This window comes from Equus quagga, chromosome 2 (genome assembly GCF_021613505.1).
Source record: "Equus quagga isolate Etosha38 chromosome 2, UCLA_HA_Equagga_1.0, whole genome shotgun sequence".
Taxonomy (NCBI): domain Eukaryota; kingdom Metazoa; phylum Chordata; class Mammalia; order Perissodactyla; family Equidae; genus Equus; species Equus quagga.
In genome coordinates this window covers 178,960,797-178,988,752 of record NC_060268.1, presented here as the reverse complement: position 1 = coordinate 178,988,752, position 27,956 = coordinate 178,960,797, and the positions used below count along the sequence as shown (strand labels likewise).

Below are 27,956 nucleotides of genomic sequence, written 5' to 3'. Positions count from 1 at the left end.
TTAAAACTTTAGTGAAACAGGAATGAGACAAAAGGAATGGGAGGAACAACTCAGAAACCAAACTCTCATCCACATCTTTATTCCAACTGCCTTTGCCCATATTTTGACCCCAAGACTGCTTAAAAGAATGACAAATGACAATGTTTTGAAGGACTTTGAGCTTAGTTTCCTGGGCCAGGAACATTTATCTACATAAATACATTTTTCTCCTTTACCTGATTCTTTAATTTAATAGCATTTTTTTCGTAAGGTCCTTCTTTGAGGCTTGCTTCATCTAAAATTCAAAAAGTCAGATATATTTTCAGTCTAGGAAGAAGGACTTTAAGTTATAAGTCCTAGTCCTGGTGAGTTGGCAGTGACATTGGATCATGATTTAGTGCCAATGGCAGTGAAGATGGGTCAAGTCTTAGGGCAATAATATATATATACATATTTATTTATTTACTTATTTTTTTGATGAGGAAGATTGGCCCTGAGCTAACATCTGTTGCGGATCTTCCTCTTTCAGCTTGAGGAAGATTGTCTCTGAGCTAATGTCTGTGCCAATCTTCCTCTATTTTATATGTGGGAGGCCACCACAGCATGGCTTGATGAACAGTGTGTAGGTCCGTGACTGGGATCTGAACCCACAAACCCCTGGCTGCTGAAGCAGAGCATGCAAACTTAACTATTACGCCACCAGGCTGACCCCCTTATGGCAATAATATTAAAAAATTTGGCGATAATGTCAAAAGCTACAAAAATATTTTGAATCATCCAATTCCAATTTTGAGAATGTATACCAGGAAAACTTTCAAAAGAAATTCAAGCTCTATGCACGAATATGTTCACTGCACATTTATTCACGGCAGTGAAAATCTGCAAACAGCCTGAATGCCCAACTAAAGGGATGGATAAGAAAAGATTAGCCAACTCATTTTATGAAATGTAATGCCATCATTAAAATCATCATTACTACACTGTAATCAAAGAAAATGCCTTTGATATATTGTCAAACAAAAAGAACAACAACAAAAAAAATTTGGACAAAGTTAACAACATTACATTACATATGTACAAAGACTGAGAGTGAACCAGAGAAACAGAAACAGCTGTTCTTTTAAAACAGTCTCTTTAATTTTACAAATAAATAAATGTAAGGAAATCTTCCTCCCCATGGAAAGAAAGGGAGAAACAAGGAAAGAAGGAAAGAAGGAAGGAAGAGTGGGCTTTATGGTTTTCATTTTATTCACTTTTTATGACATCTCTTCCAAGTAGACTGTATTTCATACCAATTTTACAGCTCTGAATTGGAGACATAAAAATGTTCAGTGATTTGCTCAAGGCCCAGGTAGCACCTGGCTAAGCCGCGAATCAATGATGGTCTACCTGACGTCAGTGTCTAAACTCAACCCCTACTCACAGGGCAAGGGGCCTCTTAGCTTTGTATCTGTTTTTTGTTCTGGGAAATTGAAAAATTGTTCTTCCTGGCCACTACCTTCGGGTAGCAATGATGAGGGCTGACCAATTAAAATCTATAAACGAGTCAAAGTTCCTTTAAACTAGAAAGCACAAAGGTGGGGAAGGAAAACTTACCCTTTAAATATTAGATCCCACTAAAGTCTCGCTACTGCAACTGATGCAGTTTTTGCTTGCTTTCAATATAGGAACTTTCCTCAAAATTCCTCAAAAATCGATGTAAAATGCCTAGTACATTAACTTGAATTACTATATTTTGATAAAGGTAGCTTTCAATTTAGAGGACTCCCTACCATTTGGGTTCTTCTCTCGCCTCCTGCAAAGCTTCACGGCCAAACCATTATACACTAGGGAGAAACTCACTGCATGTGCATGTGTGTGGGTTTGTGCGCGTGGCTGTGTTCCCCTCCCCAGGGGTCCAGAAACTCCATGCTTATTTTCATGGAATCCAGGGAAGGAGATTTTGTTACTTCTCAAGCATGAATTATTCAGATTTCACCCTTGCTGTTGATACAGTATGTTTCGAGAACTTTACATACAGTTTCTCTGAGGAATTCTCATCAGTTCCATTGCACAGGTAAAAAACCGAGATACGCACTTAAAAGAATAAAAGCGAAGACTTTAGACTTTAGAATAACATAACTCCACAATAAGCAGGCAGTCTTGGAGACTACAGTAACATCTGATTAAACCCTTGATGAGTGCACATACCAAGGAAGGTGAAAAAGAGACTTTCATCCAGGGTTTACTGTGTAAGTAAATCCAGATAAAAATAAGTAAAAGCTAAAAATTGAGAACAATCCCCCACCAAGGATGATAGGCTTCTCCAATAAGGAAAGAGCTAGGATTTTTCTCCTGTAAGCTGTAGGAAATTATATTTTCCATGTTCAACATCTTTAACTCAGGAACCATCTACAAGCCTCTGTCAAGGTTTTCAGGCTTTTCTCCCTGTTTTCCCAAAGCCACTTACCACAACCCTTTGTCCTTACCATCTGGAAGCTGCGGGTGGAATGGAATTCACATTGCATCATATCAAAGAAGATGGGAATGGTGGCTTTGCGAAGTTCTGTCTCAGGAATTAACGTCATTTCTAATATTGGGCCGACCATTTCAGGGATGAATTTTATCTTGTGTTGACCTTGAATAAAGAAACACATTTTTCAGAAATCTAAAAAAGGATTCTAAAATGGGCTTCAATGGACAAAACAAAACAATACAGATCATTGTGAATTTGAATGCCAGGATCTTGGGAATGTGCATCCATTTCTCGTCTGTAAGCAACAATTTTGAACGTTTCCAGCCTTTAGTATAAGAAGTGGACTGTATTCCAAATGTTGTAGGTGAAGCTATTAAAAAATCCATCCAATATGAGGCCTGTAGTCATGACTTGTCTGTAGAGAAGATAAACGCCATTTCACAAACAGACAATTACATCACACGGATCGAGGACCTGAGCAGCTAACGGGGACCCAGTTTTGGATAGAGCAGGGCTGGGAGGCAGGACACGTGGTACCTAACTTTGCGGACAACGAACAAGAGTCGATAAAGTGAGGGAGTTAGAACAGGTGGTCCCTTGGGTCCTCTCTATCTCCAACATCTTAGGAAGAAGAATTTACTATTTGGACCCTCTGTAAATAATGCAGAGTGATGTCTGGAACATTCCGAATGACTGCAGTCAAAGAAATCAAAGCACAGGCCTCAGAATACGAAGCTGTGAAAACAGAAATGATGCCGCCTGCCTTGGTTATTGTGTGATTGGAAAACGCTCTTTTAAATAATTACTTCATTAATCTTATCTCATCCATCTCGTCCAGACATGACTTTTAAAGAATTCAGGAAAGGTTTCTCAAAAGTTCTTAAACAAATGCTACTGCCATTGTGAATAGTAACACATATTATAATATTACCTAACATTTCCTAAGTGCACATGACATGACAAGCCTCGTAGAAAACAACTCATTGAATTCTCATGACGACCTTGGAAGGTAGCTACCACTTCCACTTTTTTTTTTTAACAGACTTTCTTTTTTTTTTTAATAGACTTTATTTTTGACACCAAAACTGAGCAGAAGGTACAGAGATTTCCCCTATCGCCCTGTCCCGACACATGCACAGCCTCCCCCAGTATCAATCCGCTCCACTAGAGTGCGTACTGTTCCTAGCCCCATTTTACAGATGAGGAAATGGGGCCATTCCCAAGGCCAAAGAGCTGTTCGATGGAAATGGAGGAGCGAGATTGGAACCCAGGTCTGTGATTCGGCAGCGTCAGCTGGGTCCCTCATTTTAGTGAGCCCTCTCCTGCCTGCTGGTCACAGGAGCTTTCCAGGGTACCAGAACTCTCCACTGCTCTGTAAAAGAAATGGCGCTGCCTATCCACATCACTCCCTTCCCTCTCTGCTGTAACAGGAACCCAGACACAGAGGACAGCGACCTGTCATTTTAGCTACGATTGCTGGGGTATCACAACTCTAAAATGAGTCCCCCAGAAAGTAGAGACTGGCTTCTTGCAGACACCATTTTTCTTTCCTATTTCAACTATTTCTGTTGAAAATCTTGGTATCCTGCATTTTGAGGCCTCTGCCTTTGACTCAGACAGATGCTGCTAACTCAGATTCTCCTTTTTATTTTTGGCCACCATTGTGCCCCACCCCCACTGGGGCCCCCACACTCTCTGGATATGCTGCTTCTAAATTCCTGAGGGCTGGGAGTGACATGGGTGAGCTTATAGAAAACTTGAAGTGAGCCAAGGAAGGTCTAAGCAAAGGCAGAGAGAAGAAGCTGCAGGAACCACCAGCTACTGGACAACTCATTTCTAAAAAAAGAGGGAGTTGGCCTTATTTAAAGTGATGTAGGGGCTGGCCCAGTGGGTCAGCAGTTAAATGTGCACGTTGTGCTTTGGTGGCCCAGGGTTCGCCAGTTCGGATTCCAGGTGTGGACATGGCACTGCTTGGCAAGCCATGCTGTGGTAGGCATCCCACATAGAAAGTAGAGGAAGATGGGCACGGATGTTAGCTCAGGGCCAGTCTTCCTCAGCAAAAAGAGGAGGATTGGCAGCAGTTAGGTCAGGGCTAATCTTCCTCAAAAAAAAAATAAAGTGATATAATGTAATTTAGAGGCAGGTCCTATCAAGAGAGTGATCTTTTAAAAGTCTTACCCCTTTTTCATTAATTTCATAAATCTTAATTTATTTTCATTTCACCTCATTACAATTTATATTATTTCACTTCCAACATAAAACAGAAGAATGCACAAGAAATTAAATGCTTGAATGAGTTATTTGCGACATTCTGTTATTAACACCAGCAATTTATCCAGAGTTAATCAATCTTACTAACATTTTCACACCATCAGGAAATAGAGTGGATACTCTAAAGAATTTGGTTTTCTTTATAACTCAGCTAATAAAGATTTCTGTAAAGAGAATCATTCAAGAAATTTGGCTATTATAAATAACTACACTTAAGAAAATACATAATCCTCCCAATTAGCCTAAATTAATATATTTCTAAAATTTGTATGGGGTGGACACCCACAAAATGTAACCTTCTATAAGGACTCTGAATGTAATTAAAATCCTATTTTCAGTAATATTTTGACTAAGGCTGTAATAACGTGATTCTCGTCACTTCTCCAAATGCTCAATGTTTCTGAAAGGCATGTAACTGAAGCAAAGCATTCTCTTAAAAACGCTATTATAGCCAGTCTCTCAGGTGACACTTTTCTTGTGTTATGCCTAAAAAATGTCAGAGCCAATGTTTCAGAAAACAGATGATAGTGACAGCGAGTTGTTCATCAACCACAATTTGAGTGTCACAGAGAGCTCTGTCTGTCAACGACAGCTTTTATTGTTCTGGGCTGGGAGGCGCGTAGAAGGCAGTAACAAGTGGTTGCAGATACAGGCACTGGAAAAATAAATGACAAAGGCCACGGTTTCCTAATCTTCGACTATTATTACACTTCCCATTAATACAGGAAACACTGGCCTGGGGCCAGCGCTGAGCTCTATCTGTGATGATATCCCTGGGGATTTGACCTTCGAGAAGGAATGGTCCTCAAGGTGAGCAGGGCTGAGTGAGGTTCTTCAGTATTCATCCTTTTTTTTTTGACATTTGCATTATGGATTTCCCCTGGAGCATGTCTTGCTCAAATGTAATGATGGACTCAGGTTTGGAATCAATGAGGATCAAGGTGACTCCTGCAGTGTAGACTTCAAGAAAAAAAGGATACATTTTTTTTTTCCCTTTTGAGACAAAAGAAGAACAGGCTAATTATCAGACGACAATGGGAATATGTCACCTCCACTCACCCTGCCCATCTCCTAGTTACTCCTCCCCAATTCTTTAAAATCCACCTAGAGTCTTTCTCCTAGTTACAAACATGGAGCCGTCACCCCCAGGAGTGGGACGTGCTCTCACACGGAACCCAGGTTCTCCCCCATTAGCAGCCTCCCCCTGGATGATCTCTTTACAATCACCACTATTCAGAAATCCGGGATATTAAACCTAGTCCTATCCCAGGAAAATCTCCGTATACACAAAGGTAGACAGAGCAAAAAATTCCATCACCCAGTCCAACTGATGAGGTCTCCTTGTATATGAGCTTTAATGAAAAGCACACAATTTGTCCAGTCCCAAAAATACCCAGGGAGGGAATCCCTGCGTGAAAAACATCCCAGACCGAACCCAGCCCATAGAGATCTTTCGGTAAGCACATTTGTTCTGGCTGGATTGGGTGGACAGACCATGCCGGCTCCAGCGTGCCGTAGGTAACAAACCGAATGTAAATCGAGGCGGCGACAGCGAGAGCAGGTGCTCCAGCAAGCTGCCTCGCAGGGCACGCTCTGATAAATAACTCAAGAGCTGGGTAAATGAGCACATTTTCCCCCTTCTCTTTTGGAGAGAGTCTGCTTTTGATTTCCTCTTTCAGACTCAAAATATGACAGGTTTGGGAGGGAAAAAAACTGTGCTGCCCTGTCCCATGGGGCAGTGCCGTTTTTGCACTTGCATTAAATGCAGCGAAACAGACCCTGGATCCTCTGCCCGAAGCTCTGCGTGGAGGTGTGATCTGAGACACTCATCTCCATGTACCCACTCATTATTGGGAAGACTCAAGGCAGAAACTGTCTCATGGAGCATTGGGCTTAAGGCTTGATCGAGTGATAGGTGACTAATTGTAGGATGATAAATTTATCTGACTTCTATTTTTATTTTCTTGGCAGAGCTGGCTATATCAGCCTGCCAATATGTTCCCAAACCTGAGCCCATTAAAAAGAGAAAAAAGCTGTGTAGAAAATAGGTTGTGTACATCTTGGGTAACTGAGATGTGCTGTCACAAATTTCCAGAGTGGCGGCCTAGGCAATGACATCCGTGGGCAGGCTCCAACACCTGAGAGTCGCAGCGGGAAAGACACAGGCTGCCTGAGGTGACCCCATGCAGCTATTCTTAATCGTTAAGAGGGGCTGCTTGGGGCACATCCTGTGGGCAGCTGATATTTTTATTAATTTTTTTTTTAACTTTCAAAAATAATTTAATTATTTTACAAGCAAAGAACCCAATTATGTCGGTCAACGGTACTTTCTTGCTGTTACCAGCTCCCTGCCCTTAATTGACCAGCGTCATGGTTTACAGTTGACCTCTGGGCTGCTGCTTACGCCAGAGTCAATGTTCCTGGCTGAAAAGCTACAAAACACAGATCTTATGCATTCATTGCTGTAATCAAATCAGCACCTGACAGGATGAAATGGGGCATTTGCTCTCGTAACTGCATCCTTGACGTTCCAAATCAAAAGTCTCCCTCACTTGACTCAGCCTATCTGGAGTCTAACGACAGATAATGTCAAGAGATAATGTCAAGGGGGTAGGCTCTACTTCCTCTGAGAGCACAGGCAGACAGAGCCACTGCAACTAGCTCTTCCCCTCCACTTGGGGGCTTCTGCAGTGGATTTTTATTCCTGAGAACCAGCTGGTGCCTCCTGCTAAACCAACCTTCTTAATTTCTATGTTGTTAGTATTATCCCAAACGGCTTTAAAGAGCTGATTCACACCACAGTGCACCCTCAGAAGGTTGCGCCATCACAAGGGCCTGGAGGTGGCATCACAGAGAAGCACCCACTCCCCTGGGCCCACCTCACCTTCCTTCATGGCAATCATGCAAACGCACAAAAATGAAATGGAGCCAGTTTCAAAGGGTGCTCAATCTCCAGGTCTACAGAGGTGGTGATGAACACAATTTCTATAGAAAAAAGAAAACCAGAAGGGCAGGAGCACCATCAGTCAGGCCAGCTGTGGCTCGAGCCAAGTTTTAGAGGCTCCCTCCATGCCAGGCAGTGGCCCCTCAGTGGAGGGGCCATGAGGGGGTAGTCCTGGGGGAGCGGTAAGGGGCCAGGGCGGGCTGAGTTGGGACAGCAGCTATTTATCAAGCATATTTCAATATGTTAATGATCAGTCTGAATATCCTCCAGGATGGATGTAAAAAATACTATCAAGGCATTCACAATGAAGCGCTGTCATTTGAAAACATACCTGAAACTGTCCTTTTTGGGGAAATACACCACTCATAGTTTGTATTTTAGAGTTGAAACTGAACAACTCATAAGAAGGGGCTGTCACTCTCTTAGGAAGGGCCAGGGTGAAGGACAGCCTCAGAGAGGCCCCCACGCAGAGGAGCAGCAGGTCCACGCTGAGAGCTGGCCATGGCAGGTGGAGCACATATCACCTCCGCCGTGGATGCTGGCGCCTAGAAAAGCCCTCGACTTCCTCTGGTCCAGCAGAGAATGGCTCCCTCCACGCCATCTCTCTGAATGTCCCTCCCCATCCACCCTGCCCCTCTCTCCAATGGGGCTACACTCGGTCCCTTCCTGGCACGAGTCCTGCAGTGTCTGGCCTGCCGGGGCAAATGACAAATGCCTCTGTCAGTGCACGATCAATTAAAATGAATCATGAATGGTCCTCCTCCCTGTTCTAGAAGCCTTAGCATGTCATTACTGAGATCATCATCGAATATATACCAAAAGAATTATTGAGCTTCAGGACTGGAAGGCTCTTGAAAACTTGAGTTCAACCTCTTTATCTTACAGCCTAGAAAACTAATGGAAGCCCAGACAGTCCGGATCATGTGACTGAGGCCTCAAAGGTGGGCATGGGCAAGGATGACAACTCCAGTGGGACTCATCAAGTGTCTTCACTCAGAGTCCAGGGCTCCTACTCTCCCAAGGATGGCAGGATGACCAAGGACAGGATGGTGCCTGCAAGGTTCTGGTTGGAGATGTAGCAAGCCCTTTGACACCTGATAGTGAGTACTTAGATTGTGGACATTTAAGCTGCTGAAGCAAAGTCCTTTGCATTGACTGAGCAGAGAGTTTCCTTAAGGGGTCCTCAGCTGCCTCCAGCACTGATACCCGAACAGCATGTGGGGTGCAGGTTCTATTTCCACTGAGAGCACAGGCAGACGGAGCCACTGCAACCAGCTCTTCCTCTCCACTCAGGGGCTTCTGCACTGAATTTTTATTCCTGAGAACCCAGCTGGTGCCTCATGCTAACCCAAGCTTCTTAATTTCTATATTGCTGGTATTATCCATCGAGGATCTTACAGACTTTTTCCCCCCAAGATGTTCTGCATTTATTTTTCTGTGCAAAGACCCATTTGAAAAAGACTCTATCCTTCAAGTAAACAGAAAGACAAAAGAATATTTAGAAATTCTAACTTTCCCTAGTGATGTGATAGGGCTTTCCTTTACACACGTTTGCTGACATCCTGGCACTCGTGAAGGATTAGGAGTCAAATGCCTCTGAGGAAATCTGGCATCAGTTGATAAGAGGCCACCTTGAACTTGCTGACTGCCAAGCTAAATCACAGGCATGACCCTCACACCCTGCTCCTGTCTGCTCGAAGGGTCCTCAGGAGGGTGCAGGAGTCCAGTTCCACGCCTTCAGCAGAAACCACGTGTGATCTTTATCGCCTTGTTTCATTCTGCCCAAGAAATAGCAGTACATGAGGGCATCTTTCTAGCCACACTCTCCAGCCACCAAGGGAAGCAGGAAGCTATTCAAGAAGCGAGGAGGTTGGGAGGCAATTGGTTACCCCAGCCCTGAGGGTTAATAAATGAATCCCTGATGCAATGGGGTACCTAGAGAGACAAGTGGACAGATGCCTGCCTCCTGCTAGAGGAAAACAGTCACTGTGGGCTTCAGGTGCCAATCTGAGGGAAGCAAGCAGAGCCTGGATGACTCTGAGGCAGGAAATGCAACCGAAGCCTCGCACAGGACGATGCATGGCACTGAAGAAAGACGCCAGGGATACCCAGGCACAAAGCAAGCTGAGAGCGGACGACAGGTGCCAGGAGAAGCTTAACTTCAACTAAGAGATAGGCCAGGTTCACAGAGGACACATTAAAGATGGTGAGAGGACACCAAATTATAGTCAGTTATTTATTCATGTAAGGAGCTATCTAAAAGAATGACATGTCATAGCACTTGAGATTTTAATAGAAAATTCTTTCTTATTTTAACCGATTAAATTATATTAATTTCTTATCTTTTTTTTTTCTTTTCTTGTTCAATGTAGTAAGAACACTTAAAAATGAGATCTATTCTCACAAATTCTTAAGGGTTCGATACAGTATTGTAAACTTTAGGGACTATGTCTACAGCAGATCTCTAGAACCTACTCATCTTACATAACTGAGACCTTGTACCCTTTGGCCAACACTTCCCCACTTCCTCCTCCCTCTCCCCACCCCAGCAGCCACCACTCTTCTCTCTGCTTCCATGAGTTTGACTCCTTTACATATAAGTGGAATCACGCAGTATTTGTCCTTCTGTGACTGGCTTATTTCCCACAGCATGATGTCCTCCAGACCTTTCCATGGTTTTGCATATGACAGGATTTCCTTTTTTTTAAGGCTCAATAATATTCCATCATATATGTGTGTGTGTATATATATATGTATGTGAGTGTGTGTGTATATAGATATATACATATACACATGGCATTTTTTTAATCCATTCATCTGTCAATGGACATTTAGGTTATTTTCATATTTTGGTTACTGTGAATAATGCTGCAATAAACATGGGAATGCAGATATCTTGTGAAGATCCTGATTTCAGTTCATTTAGACGTAAACCCAGGAGTGAGGTTGCATCATGTCACTTCTAATATTAATTTTAAAAGAAAACTCCATAGTGTTTCCCATAGCAGATGCATCATTTTACATTCCCACCAACCACACAGAAGCGTTCAAATTTCTCCACATTCTCATGAATACTTGTTTTCTTTTATTTTTTTTCGTAACAGCCATCCTGATAGGTGTGCAGTAATATATCACTCAGGTTTTGATTTCTGTTTCCCTGACGATTAGTGATACTGAGCACATTTTTATATACCTGTTGACCATTTGTATTTCTTCTTTTGTCTCTGCTCAAGTCCTTTGCCCATTTCTTATTTGGGTGTTTTTGCTATTGAATTATAGTTCTTTACATATTGTGGATGTTAATCTCTTATCAGATACAGAGTTTGCAAATATTTTCTCCCATCCATAGGCTGCGTTTTCATTTTGCTGCTTCCTTCCTTGGTTGTGCAGAAGCTTTTTATTTTTAGCCTGATGTCGTTGTACTTGTCTATTTTTGCTTTTGTTGCCTGTGCTTTTAGTGTCATTTCCAAGAAATCACTGCCAAGACCAATGTCAAGAAGCTTTTCTCCTATGGTTTCTTCTAGGAGTTATACCATTTCAGGTCTTATGTTTAAGTCTTTAGTATTTTGAGTTGATTTTTGTGTATGGTGTAAGATAACAGTCCAATTTCATTCGTTTTGCATATGAATATCCACTTTTCACAACACCATTTATTGAAGAGACTATCCTTTCCCCATTGTGTCTTCTTGGCTCCCTTGTCAAAGATCGGTTGACTGTATATGCGTGGGCTTATTGCTGGGCTCTCTATTCTTTTCCAGTGGTCTGCATGTTTGTATTTAAGCCAGTACCATGGTGTTTCAGTTCGTGTAGCTTTGTAATACAGTTTGAAATCAGGAAGTGTGATGCCTTCAGCTTTGTTCTTCTTTCTCAGGATAGCTTTGGCTACTTGGGATCTTTTGTGGTTCCATATGAATTTCAGGATTTTTTTTAATGTCTGTAAAAAAATGCCATTGGAATTTTGAAGAGGATAACACTGAGTGTGTAGATTGCTTTGGATAATATAAATATTTTAACAAAACCAAGCCTCCCAATCCATGAACACAAGACGTCTTTACATTTATTTGTGTTTAATTTCTTTCATCCATGTTTTGTAGTTTTCAGTGTAAAAGTCTTTCAACTCCTTGGTTAAGTTTATTTCTAAGTATTTTATTCATTTTGATATTATTGTAAATGGGACTGTTTTCTTAATTCCTTTTTTGGATGGTTTGTTGCTAATATATTTAAATGTAACTGATTTTTGTATGTTGATTTTGTATCCTACAACATTTCTGAATTTGTTTATTAGTTCTAACGATTGTTTTTTGTGGAGTCTGTAGAGTTTTCTACATATAAGTTCATGTCTTCTGCAAACAGAGATAATTTTATTTCTTCCTCTCTGATCTGGATGCCTTTTCTTTCTTTTTCTTACCTAATTGCTCTGGCTCAGATTTCCAGTACTATGTTGAATAGGAGTGGTGAGAGTGGGCACCCTTGTCTTCTTCCTGATCTTAAAGGAAAAGCTTTTAGTTTTTCATCATTGAGTATGATCTGTGGGTTTGTCATATATGGCCTGTATTATGTTAAGGCACTTTCCTTCTATACTTAGTTTGCTGTGAGTTTTTATCATGAAAGGTTGCTGAATTTGTCAAGTGCTTTTTCTGCACCTATTGAGATACAGTCATATACTGCATAATGATGTTTCAGTCAACTACAGACCACATATAGGACAGTGGTCCCATAAGATTAGTACCATATAGCCTAGGTGTGTAGTAGGTTGTACCATGTAGGTTTCTGTAAGCACACTCTATGATGTTCACACAACAACAAAATCACCGAACATTGCATTTCTCAGAACTTATCCTCATCGTTAAGCAATGCATGACTGTAATCATATGATTTTTATTGTTCATTCTGTTAATATAGTGTATTACTTTTAATTATCTGGGTACGTTGAACCATCCTTGCATCCCAGGAATAAATCTCACTTGATCATGGTGTAGGATTCTTTTAATGTGCTGTTGAATTCAGTTTGCCAGCATTTTGTCGAGGATTTTTGCATCTATGTTCATCAGAGATAGTGGCCTACACTTTTCTTTTCTTGTAGTGTCTTTGTCCGACTTTGGGATTAGGGTAATGCTTGCCTCATAAAATAAATTCTAGGAATTTATCCATTTTCTTCTAGGTTATCCAGTTTGTTGGTATACAATTGTTCACAGTAGTCACTTATGATCCTTTCTTTTTCTGTGATATCAGACATAATATCTCCTCTTTAATTTCTGATTTTATTTATTTAGGGCTTCTCTCCATTTTTATTAGTTAATCTAGCTAAGGGTTTGTCTCTCGTATATCTTTTCAAAAAACCAACTCTTAGTTTTGTTGCATTTTTCTATTATTGATTTCATTTATTTCTGCTCTAATCTTTATTATTTCCTTCCTTTTGCTAAATTTGAGTTTAATTTGTTCTTCTTTTTCTAGTTCCTTAAAATGTAAAGTTAGGTTGTTTATTTGAGATCTTTCTTCACAAAACCAACAGAATAGACCAAATGGACCCAACAGACACATATATATAACATTCCACTTAGCAGCACCAGAATATGCATTGTTCTCAAGCATACATGGGATGTTTTTTAGGGATATATCATATATTAGGTCATAAAACAATTCTTCACAAATCTAAGGAGACCGAAATGATACTAAGTATCTTTTCTGACTGTAATGGAATGAAACTAGAAATCAGTAACGGAATGAGAATTAGAAAATTCACAAATCGTGGACATTAAGAAACATACTCCTGAACAACCAATGAGTCAAAGAAGCAATCAAAAAGGGAAAGCAGAAAATATCTTTACACAAATGAAAATGACAACACAACACACCAAAACTTACGGGATGCAGCAAAAGCAATATTAAGAGGGCAGTTTATAGTGATAAACACCTGCATTAATTTCTTCTCTTAAACACGCATATCCCTTACAGTTTTGATTGCACACGCATGTTGTGCTACCACCACCTGGTAGCAGTGTACTTAAAGACAGGATCCAGTTTTGAGTAGGCAAGTAAACTCTTCTGAAGATAGAGTATTTGAAACTGAATACAGTAAGGGGTGGCATATGTAACAGTAGGATGAGCTACATGGTTTGATGCATGAGAAACTGAGGGAATGTTAGTGATGCCCAGGAGCAAAGGACTTCTAAGGCTGAGCTGTGTTCATCTGACACAAGAGGGTGCTCTACAGATTTTTCTATTTCCCCCACCAATCAGATTTTCTTCCCTTTACTTTGGTGTCCCATCTCTTATTTACTGAAAACAGTCATTGCAAAGAATAGCAATTGCTCTCTGAGGAACCGAAGCAATTCAGATTTTTAAGGTGCCCCAAAACTGACATACAGGGCAATGTCATCATCCACCACAGATTCAAGACAGTCACCATGCTGCCCTGAAATCCCAGTTACTCACCAAGGTTGTACCACATGTCTCTGATTTCGAAGCCAATCTGTCTCCTCATGTCTCCATATCTGAAAACCAGGGACAGGAAAAACACTGAGTCACTCTACAGAGCTTTTGAAAATCAGGCTTGGATTATTTATTTACGTTTTCTGGTGAGGAAGATTGACCCTGAGCTAACATCTGTGTCAATCTTCCTCTATTTTGCATGTGGCATGCCACCACAGCATGGCTTGATAAGCAGTGGGCAGGTCCACACCTGGGATCCAAACCTGCGAACCTAGGGCCACCGAAGTGGAGCATGCGAACTTAACCACTATGCCACCCAGCTGGCCCCAGACTTAGATTATTTTTTTAAGTGCAATTAAAGTCTCCCATCAGTGAGACAAATAAAGAGAGTGTCAAAGCTCCAACTTTCTTTGCACGAAAGGGAACTGAAGGAGGAGCACTCCAGCCGGGGGAGTCTCACTTTCCCATCACCACAGATTACGCAACATCCTCCCCCCCCCACCCTCCGTGGGACCTGGGGGAGGTGGTAGAGAGTAATGAATGGATTTTCCTTTCCTCAATCTCTAATGGGAAGAGAAAAAGACCCAGCTCCTTGGCCTGAGGGGGAGTTTGTTTTCCAAGCATGTTGTTAGCATCCAGGCAACGCAGACACCAAATGCCATCCTACAACCCCGCTCACAATAAGCAGCTTTCACACGTTAAAATTAAGCCCTGGAGTCTACAGTCAGAGCAGGGAAGGCCTCTTCCGAATATCTCCCATGCTTCTCTATCATTTTCAGTGCATGGAAGGGCTGAGCACCTAAAGATGTCAACAAATATCCCCCGGTTTTTGTTTATCGGGGAAACTAAATGCTAATTTTCCTCCCAGTGGGTCAGCAAAGGAGATGTGTGTTTCGTGAGTAAACAGAATTTGATGCTTCAGAAGATAAACCTTTATTAGTTTGTGAGCAATTTAACTTTTTCCTTTATTGCCTAAGGAAAAGGTTGATTATATTAAAAATAATTTGTAAAATGATCGCACAGTATTACAGTTTAGCAGCTGTGTCATCAAGCCTGCTCTGTTCCTCCTCTTGTCAGCTGATGTGGAAAGAAAAGCTCTGATTACAGACGACTGGGTTGGGGCTCTAAAGGCAAAGATCCTGGCTGGTAAATCAACAACCAAGCTGGCTGCCACCTTATTATAAATGCCTCCAGGGGCTGGCCCCGTGGCCGAGTGGTTAAGTTCGCGTGCTCCGCTGCAGGCGGCCCAGTGTTTCATTGGTTCGAATCCTGGGCGCGGACATGGCACTGCTCATCAGACCACGCTGAGGCAGCGTCCCACATGCCACAACTAGAAGGACCCACAACAAAGAATATACAACTATGTACCGGGGGGCTTTGGGGAGAAAAAGGAGAAAAATAAAATCTTAAAAAAAAATAAAAAATAAAAAAAATAAATGCCTCCAGCGCCCCTAAGCACCTGTCCGTCACTTACAGCAGGAGAGGGCTACAAACCGTCGATAATCTCAAGCAGGGAAGACGAAACCCGCCAGGCAGCTTCCTCCTAGAAGTCCAGCTCGGTCCACCTCAGCTGTACAGGTGCCACGGCCCATTGTACAGATGGGAAAACTGAACGGGGAGCGTAAGCCCCTTCCTGTGAGGACAAGCTGGTCCTCGAGGTAAATGTATGACTTTCCCACCTGGCTCAACAACCAAGTGAGCACTGAGGCAGTTAAATTTGATAAGTGAGGGGGGATCTCTGCCAGGAATGAGCCCATCACCAAGGCCACAGTGAGCAGAGGTCCAACCACTGTCAGTTTCCCCTGACAGCAAAGCTACCGGACCTGAGCTTGCGGGGAGCGGGAGAGCACCCCTGAATGTCTAACTGGTACCACAAATTGCCCAAGGATGATTTGATCTGAGCACCACTAAGTTGTGCGTCCTTTTGAGGCTTGTAGAGCCATTTTACAACTCCCATTTTGCACCTGCAAAAATGACAAAGGGGTCCCCACAGCCACCGAAGCCTAGGCCTGGAGAGTATATGCTTGGCTGCATGGTGATCTGGGAGATGGGCATCCTTCCAGCACTTACTAGGGGAGGAAGGCCGTGAAGAGGAAAACCGTGCGTGCTCCACCCCAGGGCTGATGTTTCCTGCCAAGGTCGACGAGGGTCCCGCTGGGCAGGTGGGTGAGTCACCAATCAGCGGAGTGGGGAATCTGGCGAGTTGGGAACCCCGCATTGCAGGGAGGACCCCGAGAACACAAACACCCCAGCCGCTGCCAGCACAGGTTCAGGCCTCAGCACACTGAGGAGGCCAGAGGCCCCAGAGGAGGTGCGAGCCAGTCCCAGGCAGCTGGCCTGTCAATGATCGACTAACTCAACTTTAAATACTCTTCTAATGGCCAAGTGATTCCTTCTCATTCTGGCATGATATCTCTCAAAAAATAAGAAGGGCTAATGCGAGGCGGTTTGGGTCATTCAGGAGTGACCTGAAGTCTCACGGCCTCCAGTAATTGGCCATTTCTCCAGAGCCGGAGTGGACAGCTGGACGCCGGCAGGGCCGCCTGGAGAGGGGAGTCTGCGCCGCTCCTTCAGGTGCTGATGGAGGCTGAGGCGCTCATGGCTGTCCGGTTCCAGTTTCCAGTTCTGCTTTACCGTCTTGTATGTGGAAAATGTGCCTTCACAATATTGGAGAACAGGGGGGTAAGCAAAGCTCTGGGAGCACATCGCTCACAAGAGTCAGGCCTAGCGTATAAAGGTGCGAAAAATGTGGTTTTCCTAGTCAAATCAGACAAAGGGGCTCAAGGCCAGAACAAAGGTAACAAGAGGAGTAAGGAGCTGGAAGGTGAAGGGTGGGACTGCATCTCCTGGCAGAGAGACTGACCGTTTCTTTAGTTTTATTAAGAAGGCAGCTTAGATGAATCTACGCCTCTCAGCATCACCCCCATATAGAGTTACGGCCGTCGCCAGAGCTCAAGAGGGATTCCCGAGTCATTTGTACATTCTTCCCAAGGAGGAGAAAAAGCCATAATTGAGAATGTCTGGGCTAACGCTCACGACCTGGAAACAGGATTCCAGAGCGGGAGGCAACCTTAGCAGTCACAACTACGTTCATCTCTAACCATTTATAGTTGAGTGAACTGAACCAGTCCTAGAGGGGAGAAGCAAAAGGACTTGGCCAAGGTCACAAGCAAGGAGAGAGGAGATTCCAAGTCTTCAGACTCCAAAATCCATGTTCTTCCCCCACAGCACACCCCCTAAGGACCGGCAAGGATGGACTTCCCTGGTGTCACAGCACAGTGCTGTGGCGCATCTCAGAGTGTTTTTGTTCATTTGACTCTGGCAATAAGACTATGAGCTGAGCGAGAAGATGGTGCTTAGCCATCCTTCCGCTGAGGAAGCAGAGATTCCCAGCAGTGAACTGGTGTGCCTGGCTCTGCTCAGCTAGAGCAGCAGGCAGCTGGAGTCACCTGGCGCTGCCACCACACCCAGCTCACCTGCGCCCACCACAAGGTGAGTGAGCACCCTCAAAGTGCCTGCCCCACGGGGGGCCCAGGAGGCAAACTTTCCACAGCCTAAGTAGATCTAGGATCCCACATCCATGCCTATACCTCCGACCTAAAATAGCATGAATCTGGTCTCTGAGGCTTTATCTCAGCACCTGGTTTCTGGAATCTTCATCCCAAGGGCAGAAAACCAATGTCCACCAGAGACAGCGCAGGTTTGGGGGTAAGGCTGACCTGAGCCCAAATCTAAGCACACTGGGCAAGTTACCTGACCACTCTGACCCTCAGCCTCTCATCTGTAGTACTGGGACAATGATGCATGATGCTCATCTCCCATGCTTTTGTGAGAATGAAGGAGATGATGCCCCTGGCTGTCCTAGTAAGCACTGAAGCCAGGCTGGTCCTTCCTTTAAAAACGCACACTGGGCATCATCACAGCATCCCCATCATGGCTGCAATGGTCATTTAGATTGATTTATTCAGTGAGCACTACTTATTTATTCATTCATGACTGAAGACTTACTGGGCCAGGTGCAGAGCTAACATGGGAATGTTAATATAATGTGGAGAACAGACAAGACTCACAGACCTTGGGGGACTATTAGCATGGCAGTAGAGATGGATATAAAACAAATAATCACACAAGATACACACATATATGTACATACAGTAGTTTTGTGAAGGCCATGATCATGGCTCTTTAAAGAGTGAGAGAATTTAACAGTGGGTCCAGGTTGGCTGTGGTAGGAGTTCTCTGGGAGAATAAAACTTACCCTAAGATTTGAAGAAGGAGAGGTGTAATCCAGACAAAGAGGGCAAAGAATAGCTCTCCAGGCAGCAGGACCAGCAGGTGCAAAGGCCCTGTGAATGTGACCTTATATGGAACTACGGTCTTTGCAGATGTCATGATGTTAAGATGATGCCATAACGGATTGAGGGAGAGGGAGGTTAAATCCAAAGACTGGTGTCCTCATAAGGGGAGGGAGATTCAGAGACACAGACACACAGGTTAGGAGGCCATGTGAAAATGGAGGCAGAGACTGGAGTTATGCAGCCACAGTCCAGGATGCCAAGGCTTGGGGGCAACCACCAGAAGCAAGGAGAGAGGCATAGCACAGATTCTCCCTCGGAGCCTCCAACTCTGCCGACACCTTGATTTTGACTGCTGACCGCCATGACTATGAGACGATAAATTTCTGTCGTTTCAAGCCACCGAGTCTGTGTTATTTGCTATGTCAGATGACTCTAGGAAACTAATACAATGACCCATTAAGTTGCTCTCCTGCCCCAATAAAAGGCTGAGATGCACAGTTTGAAAAATGCTATCTTAAGGAGAGAGAATAGGATGAGAAGGCCTAAGACCAGGGCACGAGGAGCTCTGCCACTTCTTGGTCGGATGGAAGAGTGTGAACCTGACAAGGGAACAGAGTGGCCAGACAGCAGGAGGAGAACCTGGAGTGGAGTTCCGAGAGTGAGAAAAGAGGTGGAGTACTGGGGCCTGCGACCAGAGTCAGGAGTAGGGGGGCCGAGGAACGGAGACACAGGGAGGTAGCTGGAGGGAGATGATGGGCAGAGTGAGACGTTTTTATTTTAATGGGAAAGACTGGTAAGTTCCTGGGGAGGTGGGAGGAGGTGGGACCCCAAATGTGACCGATGGGAATAAATCTTACTAGGCACAGGGGTGTCCTACACTGCATAAAGTTTCATCATGTTCTATAGAGCACAGCATCACCACTGCACGCAGGACCCTTAACTTTTCCAACAGGAACTTGGCACAGGGTTACCAACTGTTGAGTCTGTCTCCCTGGGCTCCCTTCTAATTCTTGGTTTATAGTGAATTTATTTGGAATAATTTGAGCCTTTTGGAAAAAAAACAGTACATACACAAATTAAACATCATATTTCCTGTTCTATTTGGAAGATATAAATGCAGCTTCGGATTAGGTAATACTGCAAAACAAGGCTGTCACAGCCTGTTTATTTCCTTTCAATTTCCCCGAAAAGTGATGTGTCCAGTTTGACTTTATACACTGGCGTTTCAGAACCCAGTGATCAGAAAGATGGAGATGTTTTGTTTATGCGGTATTTTGGTCCAGTTGTGCAACCTGTTCTCTTAGAAGGTACACTGGCCTGAGGATAGACATCTCTAGTAAAAAAAAATGAGCGGAAACATCCCAAGACTGACCGGGGAGAGGGTCTTTGTGGAGGGTGGTCTTTGCACACAGGTCCAAATTCATTGCCATGAGCTGGGCCATCAAACATGACCACCTTGGGCTAAAAGTTTTAAGTGGGCATTTTATGCTTAGATATGCTGGAGATCTAATTCCTGAGTCCCTCTTCTCATCCAGAACAAGGTTTGGTGCTGAACACAGAAGCCTGTTTGCTGTCACATGCCACAGCGTCCCAGACTAGGAGACATGAGGCCTTGTATACTAAAATGGTCAAGCTGGCTGCTAATCAAATCATCTCTTTCCCATTTGACTCCTATTTCCTGAGCCCCAACAGTGTACAAGACTTGGACGGTGGGATGGGAGGAAGAAATGACGCTCAGGCTTAGCATTCCGTTGACATCTCTGTCCTTTGTTAAGAGTCACTAGCACCAAGAACGTCTGAAGGTCGAGTCAGTTAAATTTTCTTATTATGGACTTGATTCCTAGGGGTTATTTATTTTGTGGTTCATTGGCAAATCTTTTACTCAGTTTGGGTTTGACATAATCAGTTCTCGGAGTGGTATGGCCCATTCTTGTACGTTACTCCCATGCGCTTTGAGTAACGTCTTTGGAATGAATATCCTAATTATCTCCCCAATCCGGGTCATCAGGAGGACAGACAGCTTAACAAGAGGGAATGAACAGGCAGATCTTCTGATCCTGAAATTTTCTATTATTTTGAGCCAGAATGCTGTCACTGGCAGATGTGAGGAGCTGCAGGGCCTGGCAGAGAAGAGGAAGAGGAAGCGGGCTGTGTGTGAGGTTCCACAGCCCTTACTCAGATGCATTTGGCTGGATTCACAAACCCTAGAGCAGCACACAGGCCAATATGGAGCCAGCCAGAGGCTGCTAACGGGCGTGGCATCGCTCTTCTTTCAGACCCCACCACATGAATGATGCTCCACTGTGCTCTAAATCAGCACCCAGCCATTTGCTCAGACTGGCGGGGTTAATTCCATTATCACTGGGCCCATCCCGCCCTGCCCCAAGTCCCAGCCCTCCAGGTGCAGCCACTCACTCACACTTCACCAACCCAGAGCATCTCTTTGCTTGTAGAGCGAGCCATGCCTTTTAGGACCTTATGTCCCTTTTGGGACTGGCTGTTTGTTGACACTTGGCTCAGTCAGTCAATCTGGTAACGATCTCAGCCTCCTTCACCACCCAGCTCGGTGGTCCATGCTGCCCCAGGTCTTCCAGCCTCCCAGGCTGAGTCCTCTCCGCCCAGCCCCGGGAGGCAAAGGCACCCAGTGAGCACTTACGCTCCACTCCGATCATTATTATTTTTGCATATCTACCTCCTCCATAGACTGTGAACTTTTTATCTCCGCATCTTGAGCACCAGGACCCTGGCCTGACTGAGCACAGAGCACAATTTGAAACCAATTAAAACATTTCTAGGCGCTGGGCGTGTCTAGAAAATTTAAACATTTGGGTAGGATCTCTTCAAATATTTCTTATTCAGGTTCAGCTATTTAGAAATAAAAATGGCACATTGATTATAGTGTTTAAGGTACAGCAAGAAGCACGAAGAATACAACACACAAAGGTGAAGCTGCCATGCATCTTAGCAGCATGGTCTCACAGGCCAGGAGTGCTTCTCACACACAGGAGAACGCCTTCTCCCCGGTGGCCTGTCTTGGCCACTCACTGAGCCTACCCCCCCGGGAGAGGGCCTCTCAGGGTTTTTGGGGGGTTTTTTTCCTCAGCAAGACCATGAAAAAATGTCAAAGGGAAAATCCGGAGTCTCGTACAGCCACGGTTGTGAGACGGAGAATACTAAAGGCCCAACTCAGAGGCCCGCCGGCTCTGGATGGAGAGACACCAGCTGGCTGTGTTTTATTTTCCTTGGCTTTGAAGCCCCGGAACGCACAAGGCTACGTGGGAAGCAAACGTTTTCTTTGGCGGCCGAGGCCTGGTGCGGCTACCGCACTGACGGATGTTGCTGTAGCCAAGACGGTGAGCGCTCAGACCAAAAGGAGACAAGCACCCATGCAGAGCGGCCCCGCCCTAGCCTGGAGAATGCTCCCAATCAAATTGTTTTATTCTAAAAACCTCGAAGGAGATGTCAGCTCTTTAAGGCAGATTTCTGGTTTAAGTTCACTTCTCCCGCAGGCGTCTGCTGCGCGCCTGGCAAAGAATGGGTTCCGCCGTCGACAGGAGCTGGGTTTGGATCCCAACCTCACCCCACAGACAGCCCTGCAGACACGTGGCAGGAGAACCCACCTCTGCGGCCGAGCTCTCCTCATGCAGGACAGGAGAACCCGGGGGCCCGGACGGCCAGCAGTGGTTGTGAATGAGGTGTGTAGTGTTGTTCTCAGAGTGTGCAGGTTCTCACCGTTTCTACTACAAACAAATTCCACCAAGAGAGCATTTAAACAACAAGGACAAAGCAACCACCAGCAGCCATCCCTAACTTCCTAGGAGCTCCAAAGGGATGTAAATTGTGCAAAGCGGATGCATCCCTGTTGAACCATCCCCAGTGCCACTTGGAAAGGTCTGCCTCTTCAGCCAGGACAAGTGATAAAAACTCGTGTTGGCTCAGAGAGGGCAGGCTGCTGCTGCTGCACGCTGTCCCTGCCGTCACCGGGGGGCACCCACTATGCCTACACCTTTCTTAGCGCTAGAACAGGTGCATTTCCCTTTTCTGAACAACAAACACTTGTCTACATCAAGGGCAAATAGACTGGAGTCACTCAACTGAGGAAGCATGAAGGGAATTTGGCCCCGTGAAGGCTGACCTTTATGTAGATGGGCACACATGAAAGGATTTAAGGTTCTAAATGCAGCACAGGTTCAAATCTTTGGTTCTGAACTGCCTGGATTAGAATGACCAGGTGTGTGACATTGGCCTCGTGACTTGTTCACAATGTGCTTCACCTTCCTTATCTGGAAAATAAGGATGAGAAGAGAACCTAATGAATAGTTTTGGCTTTTGTTTTAATGATTGTTTGTGAAAAATGCACATAAAGTGCTTGGACGGTTGCTGGCATATAGTACCTGCTCAGTAAATATTTGCTGAACTAATGCTTTTTTCCCAGGGATAACGTGCAGACATGGCCTGCAAGTGAGATACACACTCACAGAACAGGAGAAGGGCCAAGCAGCTGTCACCTTCCAAGACTCCCTCTGGACTCTCTAACTTCAGGGAGCAGCCCGGGGCTGGCAAAGCCTTGGAACAGTCAAACCGACCCATAGGTATCAAGAAATGACAAACAGGAACTGATGACTCAGCAACGTGGGAGCAATTGGAGACCTCTTCTCAGGAGTCCACATGACAGGGGGACTCAGAGAAGTTAGAAGTTAGTGAAACTGAGCCAGAAAGACAGGAGGCAAGACCCTACGGGGGCCCAAAGGTTGGAAAGAAACGTGAGCAAGAGTTCTTTCTTTATACTGGACCAGGAGCTGTGCGGGATGCACAGCTGAAGGTGCCAGGCAGGGACCTTGGCCTCCACAGGGCTTCTGAGAGGTTTTTAGGACAATCCAAAGGCTAGTTCAGTCCCTGAAGGGACCTCCCACCCGAAGAGGACAGGGCTTATCCCTTCCAAAGAAGGAAACCACGCACAGCTCTCACACCACGACGAGCTGTTCAACAATTCCAGCAATGCCAAGAGCTTTTGTCAGAAGCTTGCTTTTTCAAAGCAGCAGTGGAGAACCAAGCAATAAAGCAAACCACGTGTGGAATGACATCACAATAATATTCGGCAAAAGCGAGGCTCTCCCCAAACGCCCCTTCTGGGTGGTGCCGATGGTCCTGAATCCACTGAGTTTGAACCCACCAGATGAACCCTGCAATTTTAGATCTCGATTCAGGGATTAGAAAAGGCAATACCCAATTCATGATTTGAAACCACCTTTCATTACACGGTGATTACATCTCAATTTGCACCAAGTTGGCTTTGAGACTACACGAAAATTATGCTAATAGAGTTGCAGGCTCCTGGACGCCGACTTACTTGTTAAGGATTTTGGCTCTCTTAGCGCTTGAAAAATTCTCCAGTTGCAAGGACTCTTGAGTAAGGAAAGCGACAGCCAGGTGAAAGTAGTTGTTCCACAGCTGAAAGCCAAAAAGGGAGACATGCTAAGTTTGGGACAGCTTAACCTCGGGTTTTAAAAACACCCTGAGATGTTTATCACTTGCCCAACACACACTTCTGAAATGTTTAAAAAACCACACTCACTACATACAAATTGCAAACCAGCAACCCACGGTGTGGTTCAGGGCCGAGCCGGGGCTCTGAGGTCACAGCACACGTGCTCACATCCCAGCCCTGCCACTTCGGCAAACAATCAAACCTCTCTGTGCCTCGGTTCCCTCACTGGTAAAATGGTAATTTCAGTAGTACCTACCTTACAGGATTGCTGGAGAGTAAAAGCAGTCAATAATGCAGAGGCTTTGAAGTGGTGCCGAGCACGCGATAAACACGTAATAAACGTTCTCTCTTATTATTATTGTATTATGGAGCCCCTTACTTAATAGTATATACATTTCCATAATTTACTATTTTTTCTGATACTAAAAACATATACAAACCCTAGACAACTAAGGAAAACAGAAGTAAAAGATCAAACATTTCATATTTCAAGGATTTACGGACTTTACAGTGCTTGAAAGACAATTTACTATGAAATGATTTTCTTGTCATAAAGCTCTGTATATAAAAGTGTTCTTCAACAAGAAATGTTATTATAGGTAGATTCCTAAAGTCATGGAACGGATACCTCCTGGTTGTGTCAATGTTTAAGACTGAGTCAAGATAATTAAAATGAAGGAAGAACTCCTGGATCACAAACGGGGATGTTTTTGCTAGCTCATTGGTGCTCAATAAATGGCACCACCATCCCCCTCACTGCTCGGGCGAGAAACCTGGACTCACCCTGGGCTGTGTCCTTGGCCGCATCCCACCAGATCAACCAGCAGGTCCTTCTGCTTTCACCTTGCGAACACCTCCCAAGTCCGTCCCCTTTGTATTGACAATCCAGGTCAACTCCCTCCCTCATAGACCAGAACAGCCTGTTTCCTGTCTCTGGCCTCCTCCCTTTGAAACCCACAGTCCCCAGTGCAGCCAGAGGGAACTAACACCAACCAGAGGGAGCCCCGCTCGAACTCATTCAAGAACTTCCCACACCTTTCAGGTCAGAAGAGACCCGAGGATGAGTCCACCAACCTCACTGCCTTGGCCTCCCCTCTCACAGCCTCCCCACGCACACTCTGCATCTCGCCTGCCTTCCCATCAGATCCTTGAACTGACACTCTCCCATCTCTGGGCTTTTGCAGACGCCAGGCCCACCCACCCCACCTCCCTCCCTGTGTGCTAGCACATCTGGACCAGGTATGTTCACCCTTTCCTCTCCCTCACAGTACTACAATCTGTCCCCACAGCCACACTCGCGTCACCCTCCCATAGCAGGCACTGTAGTCCTGCCTTAGGCATTCTCCCTCTATGCCCCACGATGCGCTGGGGTGGGGGCGAGATTCCATGTCTGGCATAAAGTAAGTGATCCATCAATCATAACCAGTAATTGAGGGATGAACCTGTGGGGATTTCTCAAATGCAACATGGAAACTCAGTGGACATTTCTTCCAGATTGCTTCCATCTGCTCGGCTCCCTCTCAGAAGGCGGCATCAGCTGGGAGGTGGGGGAAGGAGGTGAGAGGCAAGTGGGGAGACCACCCCCCCCCAACTAGGTACTACAGCAGGGGGCTCGGAGAGTCTGGCCATTACAGATACAACTCAACTTCTAAGCAAAGGGCTGTTTTCTGGTTGAGGAACTGACTGTTCTTGTCCCAGAGGACATTGCAGTAGAACTTTCACCTGCTCTCAGTGGGAAAGAGCCCGGATGGTCAGAGTTTCCGTCACCCGTCCAAGCTTGAATGCACTTTCAGTGTTCTTTAGAAGAAACGTATGGGCGTTGGTTTTCTCATTTACAAAACGAGGCTAATATTTATTATATCAAAAGAGACACTTGCAAGGAGTTACACAAAAATAAAGTGTAAACAGTATTGACTCTAGTTTTAGTTACCAGTGAAGTAAGTGGCAATTTTCGAGCATGGATGTGAGCAGTGTGTGGGCTTCATTTATGCGGTGCTTGCCATGAACTGGGCGCTTTCGGTAGCAGCACAGCAGCTCCTTGATCGCTGCAGAACCAGCCAAGTAAGCACTCTTCCCCTGTTTCTCAGATGACGTTCAGAGACTCGCCCAAAGCCACAGGTGACACGTGACATGGAACAAGGGTCTGGAGTGGGATGTCCTGGACCTCAAGCCCATACTCCTTCACCACCCACAAAGGCACTTTCTCTTTCAGCCCCTTGTGGAATAAAAGGGGTGACTTGAGTCACTAAAGTACAGTTGCTTCCTTTGTTTTCGGAACTGACACCTCCTGACTACGGCCGCCCATGTCAGGCAGTGCTCTCCTTGTCACAGCACTGGCAGGAATCGCTGGCCACCCTCAGGGGCGTGCTGAGAATCACTGTCAGGGCATGGCCTGAGCAGGACCCAGAACATGCTTTAACGTATACCGGCTGCCCGTAGACCGACATTGACAAAAACACGAACGCTCCTTTAAACGCCAGCGTCACCAACTCCCTGCTCATCCTCTTCACGCACATGACCAGGACGACTGCTGAGCCACAAGTCTCCTAAAACCTGCCTGAGAGACGTTTCTGGGAACAGTGTCGTCAAATGCCCTGAAGAAGGAGGTTGATTCCCTTGCGCTCCACATGCCTGGTATCTTGGCTCTTCTGCACGTGAAGCAAGACTGGACCAAACAGGAGGAGGGTTTCATTTCTTTAGGAATGGGAAGGCTGCATGCTGTCTGCACCTCAAAAATCCCTTAGCCACTGTTAGAGCCTGAGCAGGGTGAGGGGGGCCCCAGGGGTTGAAAGGGTCTGGCATGGTGAGGGGTTATCACTTTGGTGATATTCCTACTAAGGGTGTAGCTTGGGTCTAAGCACAAGGAAACATGAGACAGCCCACACTGCGGGGCCTTCTGCAAATAACACGCCTGTGCTCTTCAAAAGTGTCAGACAGGGGCGGGCCCTGTGGCCTGGTGGTTAGGTTCTATGCCTTCTGCTTCAGTGGCCTGGGTCCAGTTCCAGGGGGTGGACCTACACACTCATCAGTGGCCATGCTGTGGCAGCAACCCGCATGAAAAATAGAGGAAGATTGGTACAGATGTTAGCTCAGGGTAAATCTTCCTCAAGTGAAAAAAAAAAGATAAGGAGGATTGGCAACAGATGTTAGCTCAGGGCAAATCTTCCTCAACAAAAAATAAATAAGTAAAATAAAAATAAAGCCTAAAAAAAGTGTCAAGGACAGGATAGTCAAGAAAGAGTGAGGAACTATTCTAGTCTGAAGGAGACAAAAAAGACACAAAAACTGAATGCAGGGCAGGGAGGGAAGATGAACAGGTGGAGCACAGAGGATTTTTAGGGCAATGAAACTACTCTGCATGATACTATAATAGAGGATACAAGTCATTATACATTTGTGCAAACCCACAGAATGTACAACACCAAGAGCAAACTAATGTAAACTATGGACTCTGGGTGATAACAATGTGTCAATACAGGTTCATTGATTGTAACAAATGTACCATTCAGGCGCAGCATGTTGATAGCTGGGGGAGGCTGGGCATATGTGGAGACAGGTGGCATACGGGAAATCTCTGTACCTTCCTCTCAATTTTTCTGTGAACCTAAAACTGCTGTAAAAAGTCTTAAAAAAATCATATAAAAATTCCACATTAAAAGCAAACAAAACCGTAAGCAATGCATATGACAACTAACTGCAACGGGTGATGGTGACCTATGACTGGGACATCGATACGATCGGAACGTCTGAACTCGAATGGGGTCTGAGGAGTAGACAGTAGTAACAATGATGTAAATTTCCTGATTTGGGTAGTTTTATTGTAGTTATGTAGGAGAAAGTCCTTGTTAGTAGGAAATATACACTACAGTATTGAGGAGGTGATAGGGTGTCCGATTGGCAGCTTACTACTAGAAGGTTAAGAAAAAGAGTTCTTTGAACAGTGCTTGCCAGAAATGAGAAGCAGGCTGAGGAGGAGCAGAGGGACACAAGGTAAGCAGCAGCCCTCAGGGCTGATGAGTTTAAGGAGAAGGAAGCGTCAGGAGAGAGAACTGTGAGGCAGGCTGGGGATGTAAGAACATAAGAATGGGC

The 27,956-nt window shown here is 44.9% G+C and overlaps 1 protein-coding gene across 2 annotated transcripts in view; it reads right to left on the bottom strand.

Moving 5' to 3' along the window:
- The window catches only part of DOCK1 (dedicator of cytokinesis 1), a 502,522-nt gene that overhangs the window by 76,668 nt on the left and 397,898 nt on the right, over nucleotides 1-27,956 (bottom strand). For both annotated transcript variants that reach the window (XM_046651107.1, XM_046651115.1), the window contains exons 31-33: nucleotides 23,730-23,830; nucleotides 14,085-14,143; nucleotides 2,448-2,596 (exon numbers count right to left, since the gene is read on the bottom strand). In XM_046651107.1, coding sequence (XP_046507063.1) covers nucleotides 2,448-2,596; nucleotides 14,085-14,143; nucleotides 23,730-23,830 — 309 coding nt within the window. The remainder of the gene's footprint in view (nucleotides 1-2,447; nucleotides 2,597-14,084; nucleotides 14,144-23,729; nucleotides 23,831-27,956) is intronic.